Here is a 13229-nt window from a genome sequence, read left to right on the forward strand (position 1 = left end):
TGCTCGTACGTGGGACTGAAGGCAGTTCAAGAGACAAACCCCCCCCCCCACCCCTCACTCACACACACACACACACACACACACACACACACACACACACACCCACCCCACCACCACCGGCAGCCACAGAGGCAGACGGCTCGGCCAAATCCCTCCCATTACAGGGCCGGACCTCACTGTACAAAAAGGATCAAATTCAATATTAATGAAGCCGCGCATTGGCTCAGAGCGGCGTCAATCCCGCTGCGCGACTTCTGTAGGCTGGCAGGACTTCCTTCAGTATTATTTCTGGGGGGGGGGAGCAGGGGTAAAAGTACTAAAAAAAAATGTGGCCGATCCACAACACCGGGATGGACTGAATGGAGGCAGCGTTGTCAGCGAGCGGAGATCATAAATCCGTCTACAGTCGACCGCGACACACACCGGTAAGCAGGAATACAGGGGGGGCAAGTTCGGCAGGCTAATTAGTGTCCAAGGCGCGAGTTGCCGTTGAATTGCACAGTCATATTTCGGATTTCACGCGATTCTATAATTAATGAAGAGGAATATCAAATTGCTGCAACCATTTTGAGCTGGTTGGTCTTTATTATGATGGCTATAATATTATTTCCAGTGTTTCATCTTTATTTTATCCCACCACTGAGACCACGTTACAACCCCTGCCTTTAAAATGCAGCCATGGCATATCTATATTTTTTTTTTAAATCTTTTTTTCTTTTTCTTTTTTCTTTGTCATCACTCATGGTGTGGTGTGAAATTGGATTTCCTTCACTGTCCAGCTCATCTGTTCAGTTCGCCTGGTCCCCCGAAAGCCATATCACATTCTCGGCACGTTCTCATGCCGGTTTCTTCAATGAATTTGGCCATGAATGATTTCTGCCTGTGCCTGAGCCCGCACCGTGCTCGGAGGACGCCGACGGCCGGGACAGGCGGCGCTCGGCGGGCGTCTTTGCGTAATGTGCCACGATGACATGCTTTTAAAATGCTCAGGCTGGTGATCAGAAGGAAATGCCACCCCTCTTTTTTTTTTTGTACCCCTACTTTCCTTTTGAGGGAGAGACCAAACTGCAGCATAGCGTTGATGCAGTACTTAATCTTTTCTTTTTTTTCCCCCCTCTTGTTATACGAGCTTTGGATCAGACAGACCACGGCTGGGGTGAAAACTCAATATCACACACACATGTACAGTATCAGGAGGATGATTCACATTAATTACTCTCAAAGTGATTCAGTAACACGAGACTCTGTGATGATTTCACGGTTTATTATTAGTGGCCGGTTTGTCACACCTACATTTTTTTCCCACCAACTTGGGTGTTGCCCTGCAGGTGTTGACACTACTAATATTTGGCCTCGGCAGCCGCTTTCTAGTTTGCATGTTGATCAAACAGACGAGAGGTCGGCCTGCGTGCTCCCTGTTTGTTGATTCATAGCCTTGATCGGAGTAAGCGGGTGCACTGAACTGAACTGCTAAAGATCCTGTCCCTCGGCTCATGTTTTGGCTTGTCCCTGTCCCCCTGCAGAGCGGCTTGTTGAGTTCTCCGTAAACGTCCAGCCCTCGGCCTCCCCATGCCTCCATCTCCTCTTGACGACAGAATTGTGGTGGCGCTGCCAAGGCCGATCCGACCTCAGGAACTCCAACTGCGCCTGGACACCAGCTACCTGGACTCCATCGCCACCAGCGCCAGCAGCAAGACAGTCATCAACACCACCGTGGTGAAGATCCGGGCGACGGCCAATCTTGTAACGTATATGCCCTCATCCAAGGGCTCCACGCGCTCATTGTCGTGTGGATGCAGCAGTGCCAGCTGCTGCTCTGTGACTACCTATGAGAAGGACAGCCAGAGCCTCAGCCACAGCCAGGTGAGCGCCAGCAGCCCCAACCTCAGCTATGCCGGGCCCCCCACCCCAATGGTCAGCAACCATGAAGCATTAAGCGCCCCCAGTCTCACCCCGGGCACTCCGAAGGCTGTATCCACCGTGAGGGTCATCCATCCCGGTGAGCTGGCCAAGCGGATGACCTGCTGCCCCATGGGACACCCCGTAGGTCCCGTGCCGGTCATCATCGACTGCCGGCCCTTCATGGAGTACAACAAGAGCCACATCCGGGGGGCCGTGCACATCAACTGCTCCGACAAGATCAGCCGGCGGCGGCTGCAGCAGGGCAAGATCACTGTGCTGGACCTCATCTCCTGCCGCGAAGGCAAGGACTCTTTTAAGGGCATCTTCTCCAAAGAGATTGTGGTTTATGACGAGAGCACCACGGACCCTAACCGGCTGACATCCTCCCAGCCTCTACATGTGGTCCTGGAGTCACTGAGGAGGGAGGGCAAGGACCCCATCATCCTCAAAGGTAATATTTAAGTGGGCTTCTCAAAGCCTGGGGATGCAAATGCCCGAATCACTGAAAAAGGAAAGAAGGCTTTCCAGCAGAAAACCACAATTTCACAGGCTTTAGTTTAACTCCAGAGGGACTAAATCAGTCTGGACATCTGAAAGCAATGTCTGGTTTAGCAGTGGTAGATGCTTAGTGGCAATATAAACTGTTATGAAAGCGGTGTGGTAGCTGAATAGTGTGTGATAGTATGTGAGTAAAGTTTGGTAAACTTTGACCTTTATTGTTTTGGACAGCCGATATTGCCTGTCAACACACTGGCTGTGGTTGTATCGTTGTGTTAGCGTTCTACTGAAACATTTGATTAGTTATAACGCCATGTACAACAGTATTTGCACGCAAAGTCAAGCCTCTGCCCTCTCCGTCTGCATCGCCGTCGTACATACACATATGCGCGCACTCCTCAGCAGCTTTCTATATGACACATATTAAGCATTTTGCAGCGAGTGAGAGGCAGCTGTTAGTAAATAAGGCGGCCTGTTGAGATAGCAGGCCCTGGGTCGCTGCCATGTTTTCTATCTTTGGTGTGTGAGTGTGTGTTCGAAGCTGGAGCAGTATGTCATGGAGGGGGCTGGGCTGTGAGTGTTTAGCTGTAAGATCAGAGCACCTTGATCTCTTCTCTTTGTCCTCTGGTCCTCCTGTATCCTTTGATGGACGAGGCTCTTCTCCAGTCTCTCATCCTTTTTTTTTCTTTAATATCGGGGATGGCCAATAGCTCCCATGTGTCCCCATTTATATATTTGATTGAAGCGTGGATTTTCCTCCTATGTGATCAAACATTTTGTGTTAATGATTTAACAGTTGATATTTCACCGAAACCTGGAAAAAAAACAGCACAAACTTTGTAATGCCCGGTCCTTGATTCCATTATAATTAATATTTCCAATAATCTTTTATGTCTTTCCAAATGTAACAGTAATTAACTCTCCACCTTCATTAAAATACAAGAGGGCTTTCTAACCAGGGGAAGCAGGCGTGGGATTGTCGTCATTACAAGCCGTGGTAATAGTGACATCTTTGAAACATGTACGTACAGTATGAATACTGCTGAATAATGTATTCGTACTCCATAACTCTCTTACTCAGGATTTATTGTAAAAATGGTCGTTGAGCGGTTACTCTGCTCCACTGGAAAACCCAAAATCCCTTGTCCCTGCCCTGCTGCAGGAGAGAGCAGTGATAGGTTACATTTAAGCCGTCAGAACTGCCATAAACAGCATGTCAGTAGTGTCGGAAGGTTTAGGGTAAGTGTTGGGAACAGCAGGTCTGTGGTGTGAGAGGCCGAGCGAGGCAGAAGCGGTGATTTCTAGGCAGGAACTGAGCCACTGGCTTATAAAAGGGATAGACACTTTTCATGTTTTTCCTCTGCGAGTTTGGTCCGCGATAATGACAGGCGGTCACACTCGACAGATTTCATCTCACAGCAACGTGCTGCTTCTGAGGATTCTCTTATTCTCAGCTTACTATGAAGAGTGTTATTTATCAGTCGAGTTTGACCTGAAAAGAAAAATGCTGGTTCAGTTTGAGCCATAACCATAACAGGAAGCCGTTTTCACAGTTCACTGTGTCTCTTGCTTAGACGCTAGACTGTTTGTGCGTGCCAGATAAATGTTTTCCAACTATGAAACGGCATATATCAACTGTCAATTTATCGGTAGCAGCGTATATACGGGCTGATAAATTAACATGAAATTGCAGTAGAAAAGTGCAGAGATATGTTTGAGGTAGTTTAAAAACATCTCCATCACAGAATATTAGTTTGTACACCAGAGAGCACAGTTTATTTTTTAACTGTGCTGCTCAGTACATATCTAAATATTTGCGTGTTTGTGTTTGTGCTGGTCAATATATATTTATCTTATTTTTCAAATCGCAAGCCAAAAGCTGTAAACACAAATATTGATACAGTATATTGACATTGCATAAAGTTTGTATGGCTAACATATTACCAAACAGTGGCCTATTTACACATCCAATAGACAAAATACCATCGCACCAATATTCACTCTCCTAGCTCTTTTTTTGATGTACACCGACTCCTGATGAAAATATCTGGCTCTTCAGCTGCTAGGTGCAGCACTCTGTTCACCAGCTGGTCGCCAACTTTGTCCCTCTGCAGTTTGGTGCTGAACGGGTAGCGTGCAGTGGGTGTATCGGAGCTTTTTAGCTGCAAAACACCTGCCAGTAGCTGTAAACAAAACTTGAAGAGAGCGGTGAAACGGAACAGAGGCAAAAGTTGTGGGCCGTAAAAACCAAAACAATGAGCTACAACTGGCTGAAATGCCTTGCAGAGTTGAGGCAAACTGCTGAGTCAGGTTATAATTCTGTATGGGTTTGTGTTTTCAATATAATAATATTGAAATAGTAATATACGCTTTGGCCTCAAAAACCCGTTATGACGCTGTAATGTCGCATCATTTGGAAGAAAGGTTTGCATGATGACGCTTCTGTATTAAAAGATAAAAAATGGCATGAAAAAACTGTAGATACAGCTCCGTGTTATCAGTTCATATTTTTACATTAAAAGTGTCTCCCCTGAGTTGGGTGTCACAGTTCCTGTAAATACTTCCCTTTCTTTTATTTACCATAGCGTAATTATTACCACAACATCCCACCGTAGCGAGGGCCGGGCAAGTATCACAGTGACATCTGCTTAATGTCTTTGTTAATGGTTAACAATCGGGCTGTTTTGTGAGGAACACACTGTCCGACAGTTGACAGGAGATCCCCAACTGCCCGGTCATTAAGGGGAAGTTGTGCGACGACCTCACATGCCGTGATGTCAACTCTTGCAATGTGAACAAGACATGAACTGATACTGTGTGTGTGTGTTTGAGTGAGACACTTTCCACCCCTCCCCACAACTCTTGTGCTGAAGGGAAACTTTGGCCGATGGTATTGCTGGCAACAGGTGCAAACCAGTTATTTGGAGAAGCGCAGATGTCCAGTGGGAAGTATATCAAACATTTAGTACATCCATTTACCTGCAGATTAACAAGAGGGATTTCTCGTTTCGTTTGGCTATTGGAAACTGTCTTAGAAGGTATTTTGGCCATGTCTCTGGTTCTCAAAACAGAGTCGACCGAGACAGACGTTGGTTGTTAATGGAAACAGTGCTGATCCCTCCGTACTGATTTAATATCCAAATGGAGACATTCAAATCGCGACTTGGAGATTTTTCTGTGATGTTTTAGTGCTTCACTTCAAAGGTCTCAAAAGCCAGTTGTCGTTGCTTTTATCAGGTGTGTATGCAAAGCTCAGTTGTCCTACTCGGCCGTAACGTGTGCCACGTGGTGGACAGAAGCATGAGTTCATGTATTTTTAGCCTGGATCACACCAGTGGGAATTGTACCCTTAACCCTGGCAGTGATAGCTCCAATGCTCGAGAGACTGACAAAGGCCATTTTGCTTTTAGAGAGGGGCCATGGGATAAAAAAAAAAAAAAAAAAAAGAAAAAGAAGATTAAGAAAATGCTGTTCAACAGTTTCATCCATTTTCCACTTAAAATTTTGACTTTCTGCCTGTCAGCCAAACTGTATTTACTTTGAGTTTACATCACAGTCTTCTGTTTGTGTTCACAGGAGGCCTTAGCTGCTTCAGGCAGAGCCACGAGAACCTGTGCGAGCACTCGCTGCACCTCCACGAGGGCCTGGACACGGGCGCAGCTGCTGGCCTGACAGGGGCACTACCTCACTCCCTGCCCTCCACCCCGGACATAGAGAATGCAGAGCTGACGCCAATCCTGCCCTTCCTCTATCTGGGGAACGAGCAGGATGCTCAGGACATCAACCTGCTGCAGCGCTTGAACATCGGCTACATCCTAAACGTGACCACCCACCTGCCGCTCTACCACTACGACTCGGGCCTCTTCATCTACAAGCGCCTGCCCGCCACCGACAGCAACAAGCAGAACCTGCGCCAGTACTTTGAGGAGGCGTTTGAATTCATCGGTACGAAAAGTGTCACTCAGTTTTGCATTAGAAGTGGAGCCGTGTGAGCTAAGGCGGCTTTTTTGTCTTGTGCCCTTTAAGACAGAGCCCTGTCTTTGTGAGACTCCTCATCACATGTTAGAGCTGTGAGCAGTTAAACCAAAGACCAATATTTACCTTCTCAGATTGTTTCATGGGAATACCTTCTCAGGGCTGGAAGAGGTTGAACTATCTGGTGTTTCATAAGAGAACGACAGTGAGAATAGTGAGAAAAACAAAGATAGCTGTGCACTATAACTAGCAGAAATACAATTGTTTCCTTTTGTCTGCTGACCTAGTCATTGTCTTGCGACCTGTGATATTTTTTCCCTCTAAATTGTAGTTTGGGAACCACTAAGCTGAAAGAAGAGTGTAGGAAGGAAGAATCATGAAGGATCATATTGTAGTGCCCTCACTCTTGACATCCTCTGATTACAGCTGATTTTCTTTTTTGGAAGTTTATGACCAAATTGAAGCTGACATTTCTCTGAAATTCTGGATTTTTTGAGACATATATTTAAAAGACAGTGTATGTGTAAAGAGCATGTGTAACACATAGTTATAACCCTTATTTAGTCTTAGATGTAAGTATTATACAGTAAAAACTAGGCCAGTATGGTGGCTGGAGATGTGTTCATCCACCTTTTTCTCTCCAAAATCCGATCCAGATACCTCGGTGTATCTGCGGATACCAAGTATCAGTTCGATACCATGGTCTCTGTTGCCCAAATTCAAAACGTATATATATATCTATCTTTACTGCGACTCATTGGGGGACATTTTTTAAGTAAGGTCACGTGAGGCCAGAGATTGCCTGCTGTGGCGCAGGAAACTGAGTTGGTGGCCAGCCTTGACCGAATGAATGTAACTGAGAGTGGAAAAAGTGAATTTTTTTGTAATGTCATTGAGGAAGAAACTGTATTTGAAGTTGTTAAGTCAGATCAGGCTAATTACTCATTTGGTAACTGATTACTGAGCCACCTAATAAGGTTAGCATTGAGGCAGATCCGATCTGTGCATCCCTAATGGTGGCCCAGTGGTTTTGCGCTGTTGCTGCATGGTGAGAAGGTCTCATGTCTGATTCTTGGCCCTGGTCCTTTCTAGAGTTTGAAAGTTATTCTGTAGTTTCATAGGTGTTTTCCTGCAAATAAAAAAACCCAACTAAGTTGAACTGAAGGTTTCAAATGGCAAGTGTTCCTATATTTGATTTGCAACAAGGCACTTTCAGGGTACTTTTTGGCCAATGCATGTTGACAGTCTGCTGTGATACTGAACAAAATTAAGTAGGAAATAGATTTTAAAAAATGGACAGGTGTAGGTAGGGTAGTGGTAGCTGGGTATCATATGAAATGTCTTGATGCAGTACAGATACCAAAACTGTATTTTTTGATACCTTACTCTAAGGAACGTAAACGTGTTTTCCACAAAATCGTGTTTTCATTTAACAAGAGCAATAGGATAAATTAAAACTTAAATCCAGAAATATCTGTATAAAAGAATGATTAAACCAGATGGTCAATCTGAGGAGGCATTCGCCATGCCAGCTTTTGGCACTTGACAGTTTCCAATACTCAGCGCTATAGCTACATTTTGTTTGGTAGCGGTAAAAAAAATACTGAAGTTTGATACCCAGGCCTGGTCGGGGAGAGAGTTTTAATATCTTGTCATGTGTGATGGCTGAACTTCCCCATGGGGAAGAGAGTATTGATTACGTTGTGTTTTAATTATCTTAATGTTCGTCTCTGCAGAGGAAGCACATCAAGCAGGTATGGGCCTTCTGATCCACTGCCAGGCAGGCGTGTCTCGTTCAGCCACCATCGTGATCGCCTACCTGATGAAGCACACCTGGATGACCATGACAGATGCCTACAAGTTTGTCAAAACCAGGAGGCCCATCATCTCCCCGAACCTCAACTTCATGGGCCAGCTGTTGGAGTTCGAGGAGGACCTCAACAACGGAATAACGCCACGAATCCTCACACCAAAGCTGATTGGTGTGGAGACCGTCGTCTAAATGAACTCCTCGTCTGACTCAATGCTAAGTCTTGTACTCACTCTCACTGTTTTTTTCAAGAGAGACCAGCTGGTTTGGAGTGTGTGTGAGAGAGAGAGAGAGGGAGCTGCTGTATTCTTCTTGAACGTCCTCATGCTCATCTTGGACTCTCTGGAGTGCCAAAGCTCTGGGTCAGTGGTGATGAGAAATGCCAAAAATCCCTACTGTTTGGACCTGGCCGATGTCCCGGAGGAAAAGATGGGTTAGAGAGATAGAGAGAGAGGAAGCGGTCAGTGGGAATCTTCCTTTTGTGACCGCAGAGGAGCGAATGTGAGGGAAAAGAAAAATCGTTTTGGAAAAGATATTCTATGTGCTTAAGGGCAATTACTGACATGAGAAACTCTTAAAGCTCACTGTGGCACAGTTTATGTTTGCAGACTCAGGCCGGGTAGGCCACGGCAGTGCCTGTCAAAAAAAAAAAAAAACGAAAAAAGATGAAGACATGTTTGGTGTGTTAATGTTGTTGTTCTATTTTTATACAGGGGTTTATGGGGGTGACCATGATTAGCCCACAGTGGCTTACTGTGCAATAATTTCAGAGTGGAATGCAACTGAGACCTTGATCTTATGTGTATATATGGGTAATGATTACAAAACATTTCCAGCTCTTTGCTGAAATACCATTTTGATGTTAATGTAATTACTGTTGTTCAGTTCTGTACTTTTATGTTTATGGTGCAGACAGTCATGCTGTAATATTTGGCGCGGATGTGAACACAAGACCGAAAAAAATGGGGCTTTATTTTTTTGGGTGCAGCTTATGGGTTTATGTGCGTCAAACCACAAATTCATATTTCGTGTGTTGGCTTCAGTATGTTTGTTTTGCCATTCCTGCATCCACATATGCATATATTTTAGCATTTGTGTGTGTGTGTATTTTTATATATATATATATATATATAGACACACACACACACACACACACACACACACACACACACACACACATATATAGATATCTATATCTATCTATAGATAGATCTATATCTATCTATAGATAGATCTATATCTATTTATATATATCTATATACCAGACTGCCATAAGAGTTGTTTTTTTTTGCATGGCTGCTGGCAGAAGAAAAAACACTTTGAAATAATGAGTGAATATTGTAAAACAGGGCTACTGGTGATGTTTAATGTAACAGAGTGGAGGAATTTCACTGCCTGCTTCTGTCTCCTCTGTTCCTCTTGCTCCAATTCATTCATGAGCCAGCTCTGTTGTAATGTACTACTTCACTGTTTTACCGTCCTCGTGTAGCTACATATTATTTTATTACGCCCTACATTTTGAACTTTGATGCAGTCCATTCTAAAGTAGCAGATTTGAGATACACGTTTCATACAAACACGCACCTCCTCCCGTGGGTCATGGAATAGTTTTGACAGCGGTTGTACAGTAGAGCAGTGTGACCCTTGTTTAATCTTCTGCGACTCACCGTCGCTGACACTAAGCTACAGTTAAGTGAGCTCTTCGGCCTTACCAAGGCAAGAGCTACTGTCACGTGCTGTTGTAGTGCCTCTATCAATGCCTTAATTCATGTGTCACCAGTGGGCCTGCGCATGGTACACCATCACGTGCAGACGAAAGCAGAACAAACCGAGGCCGAAATTTTAGCTCTCAGACAAAAGCAACCTGCTCCTCTTTGTCTCTGTGTAACATACAGATTTAACTTTTCAAAGATTACTTCTGCGATTCCTGGTTAATATGCAGCATTTTACAGAACTGCATTCAAAGAGGCTAAGAAGCCTTAAGGTGAAAATGCTCATTATGTAACTCTGATCTCGTGGTGGCGTTTGAAGGAGAAACCGAGCACCGCCGTGAATTGTAAATCAACTTGGCACTAAATAGTAGTGTAGTTAAGACTATATGCACGCACACAAAGTCTACCCTTATCCTGTTGCATCTGAATATACTCACCGATGACTTATATTACAACAAATATATATAGATAGATATGAAAAGGAAAGGCTAAAAAAAAATTTTCAGCTTGCTAGTGCTGTTTCTTCATGCCTTCATTCTTATCCAAACCATAGATTTTTGAATTGTTGGTGAACAGAATCTAAATTTTGCATATAAGACTCGTTGGTTTTTACACATTTGACTCTCTCAGATGTTGACAGTGTCAGCGGGAATTATAAAAAGGGACATTTTTAAGCACCAAGGTGGGATGCATGTGTTATTAAGGTGTAGTTCACTCGTCTTTTCAAGCACCTGTATACAACTGAGCACACAGTTGAAACGCCTTGTGAGATGACTGTGTGCATCTCTATAACAAAAAAAAAAAAAAAAAACCTGAGCATTTATATAGAAACATAGAAAATAATATTGATCCAAATTTTAGAGATCAGTTTTGCTGTCTGAAAGCCTGGAGTGTCCAGAATTTTCCTTTTGAACTAAGAAGAATAGCCTTGTTTTAGCCTGAAAACAATGCATTTTTGATGTCATTGGTTTTGATTTGATAAATCCAAGGGCTGATTAAGTTTTTCCAGGAGCATGTAGTACTTCAATTGAAGTTGAAACACAAATTCCAGACTAAAAAACAAGACGTTCCAAGGTCTTCACGCGGTATTTTATCGTTCTTACCAAGTTGACTTGAAAGCAGTTTCCTCACAAATGATGGTTCCTGTTATGTTCACATGTTCTTCTGGTTTCTGTTCAAGCTCTCCATTGTTTGCATGAAAATAAAGGCATAAAATGAAGCACAGGGCTAACAATGTCATTGCCAAAGTACCAAAACCCACTTTTATTTTGCAATACACCCTCTGTGTACTGAACCCAAACGTTTGTTAAATGGTCACGTGTCTCTCTCGGGAGGATGAAGGAGAATGTACGGAGTCTTCATGGCATAATGAATACGAATACACATTGCACTCAGTAAGGCTTTACAACACCAACATTCACAACAATAAGCTTCAAATCCCTCATGTGAAATTTCATGCTATGCAAAATGAAATTGTAACAGGTTGTTTCCGTACCCAACTATCACGAAATTGTTTTGTGAGGTCTCTGCGAACATTTCGAGCATGACTAACAAGTTTGCAGCCTCAGATTGAAGTGAGTTTTAGGCGTGACTTATCGACAAAGAATTTAAAAAAAAAAAACATGTTTGTGTGGCGACGTGTCCTCACTTGTATTTTCGTTGCTGTTGTCATTGGTGTCTACTGGTGCTCCACAATATATTTGGATATGATAAAAAAGGTATATAATCATTTGCCACACGTTTGTAGCTTGTGCATTTATATTCAGTGATTACCATTTGCAAAAAAGGAAAAAAAAAAGACAGAAAAAAAAGGAGTGCTTATCATCTGAGCCAATCTTATATAAAGAATAATGTACCTTTTCGTCCCATCTGCCGGTTCTTACAACCGCAGTGGCACATGGCTTTTGTATGTAATGATCTATTTGACTGAACAATGTAACCGTCGTACTGTACATTACTCTCTCTGGTTGGAAAAGAAGCATGCCGTGTGCTCCTGGTCTGTGAGAGACACTCGCAGTCATTATGGTGCTGTCTGTCTTTCCCACACTGCTCTTTCTGTAGAGGTCACAGCCTGATTGACGGCTCCAAGAGGCATCTGGGTCTGTTCCTTTTTATTTGGAAACACGGTTCTGTATTAGAACAATATCAAGCTGTCATGTTTGATGTGCACTCTTTACGACTAGACTTGTTTAAGAGTCTCTGCTTTGGGCTCAGAGGCTCCGGTGGAAATGGGCTTCGCTCTACAAGTCTCTGTATCTTTCTTTGTGTCTGTAGTCAACAGTCCAGTATATAAAGTATATAAATATATATATATATCTATTTTCTTTGTATGCATATATTCATTACTATTTTTGCACTGACCTAAGGAAAGATGGATTTATTTTTTTCCACAAAGGGTGCTATTATAACGGAGGCCTTCTCCCACACCTTTTTGCATGACTTGCTCAAAATTCCTCAACTGGTCTGTCATCTCTCCTACTCTTCTCCTACTGCTCCTTGAACTGTTACAATTGAAGCACTGTAATTTTGTAATCCCTACTTGTGAGCTTTGAAATAAACAGGGAGGCTTCAAGTTTGGTTTGGCGTCCTGGAAGTTTATTTTTCTCCCGCTCTCTTCCTACGCAGGGGGGGACTCATTTCTTCAGCTATTTTACGGGATAAAGGAGAAATATGTTTCTAATGTGTTCCAGCGTTCTTACATGCAGTGAAAATATTTTACCGGGTAAAAACCGTAAAACCGTTTGCCATTTGTTTCATGTTGCATTGAGGTGTTTAAAACTAGTCAATATTTTTATATTAGCAATAGATCAAATGAAAATGTTTAATGTGAAAGGGGTTGCTCGTGGTGATGAGCCCGCAGAGCATAAGCACTCAGCTCTGCAGTCCCCCTCCGCTCTATGGAGAGTTACAGCGTCTTTCAGCTCATTGTTTTGGTTTTGCGGCCCACAACTGATCGACTGATCTACTGATCATTCTGTTCCACTAACTGTTTTGTCTATAAATTGGAAACGATGGAGAAAGGCTCAACACAATTTCGCAAACCTCAAGGTGACATCTTCAAATTGCTTGTTTTGTCTCACCAACATTGCAAAACCCAAATATAGTCAACTTACGACGATACAAAACAGCGAGAAGCAGTTTGAGAGGCTTTCACCAGGAAAAGAACAATCACATCTGTCGATCAATTAGTACACTGCTTTAGCTATACAGGAGACAAGGTACCTTCAAAACATTTGTGTGAAAAGATCCTGATGTTAAAAGAGAAGCAACAGATTAAGGGATATTTAGGGAGTTTCATGTGACCAAGGCCACATGATACAGCGGAAGCCAGG

At 43.4% G+C, this 13229-nt stretch overlaps 1 protein-coding gene across 1 annotated transcript; it reads left to right on the forward strand.

The window, feature by feature from the left end:
• The first annotated feature begins 318 nt into the window (after positions 1–318).
• Positions 319–8841, forward strand: dusp10 (dual specificity phosphatase 10). Its single transcript, XM_040125258.1, has 4 exons — positions 319–425; positions 1524–2353; positions 5977–6345; positions 8112–8841. The coding sequence occupies exons 2-4, from the start codon at positions 1570–1572 to the stop codon at positions 8375–8377; spliced, it is 1419 nt and encodes a 472-aa protein (XP_039981192.1). The 5' UTR covers positions 319–425; positions 1524–1569; the 3' UTR covers positions 8378–8841.
• Positions 8842–13229: the final 4388 nt, after the last annotated feature.

The sequence above is a fragment of the Xiphias gladius genome, chromosome 4 (assembly GCF_016859285.1).
Source record: "Xiphias gladius isolate SHS-SW01 ecotype Sanya breed wild chromosome 4, ASM1685928v1, whole genome shotgun sequence".
In the NCBI taxonomy this organism is placed as follows: Eukaryota; Metazoa; Chordata; class Actinopteri; order Istiophoriformes; family Xiphiidae; genus Xiphias; species Xiphias gladius.

What these genes read in the sequence shown, in the direction of transcription:
- dusp10 (XM_040125258.1), top strand. Translation starts at nt 1,570, where the DNA reads ATGCCTCCATCTCCTCTTGACGACAGAATTGTGGTGGCGCTGCCAAGG. An exon ending in GGACCCCATCATCCTCAAAG is followed by an intron (nt 2,354 to 5,976) that starts GTAATATTTAAG and finishes TTGTGTTCACAG; the next exon opens with GAGGCCTTAGCTGCTTCAGG. An exon ending in GGAGGCGTTTGAATTCATCG is followed by an intron (nt 6,346 to 8,111) that starts GTACGAAAAGTG and finishes TCGTCTCTGCAG; the next exon opens with AGGAAGCACATCAAGCAGGT.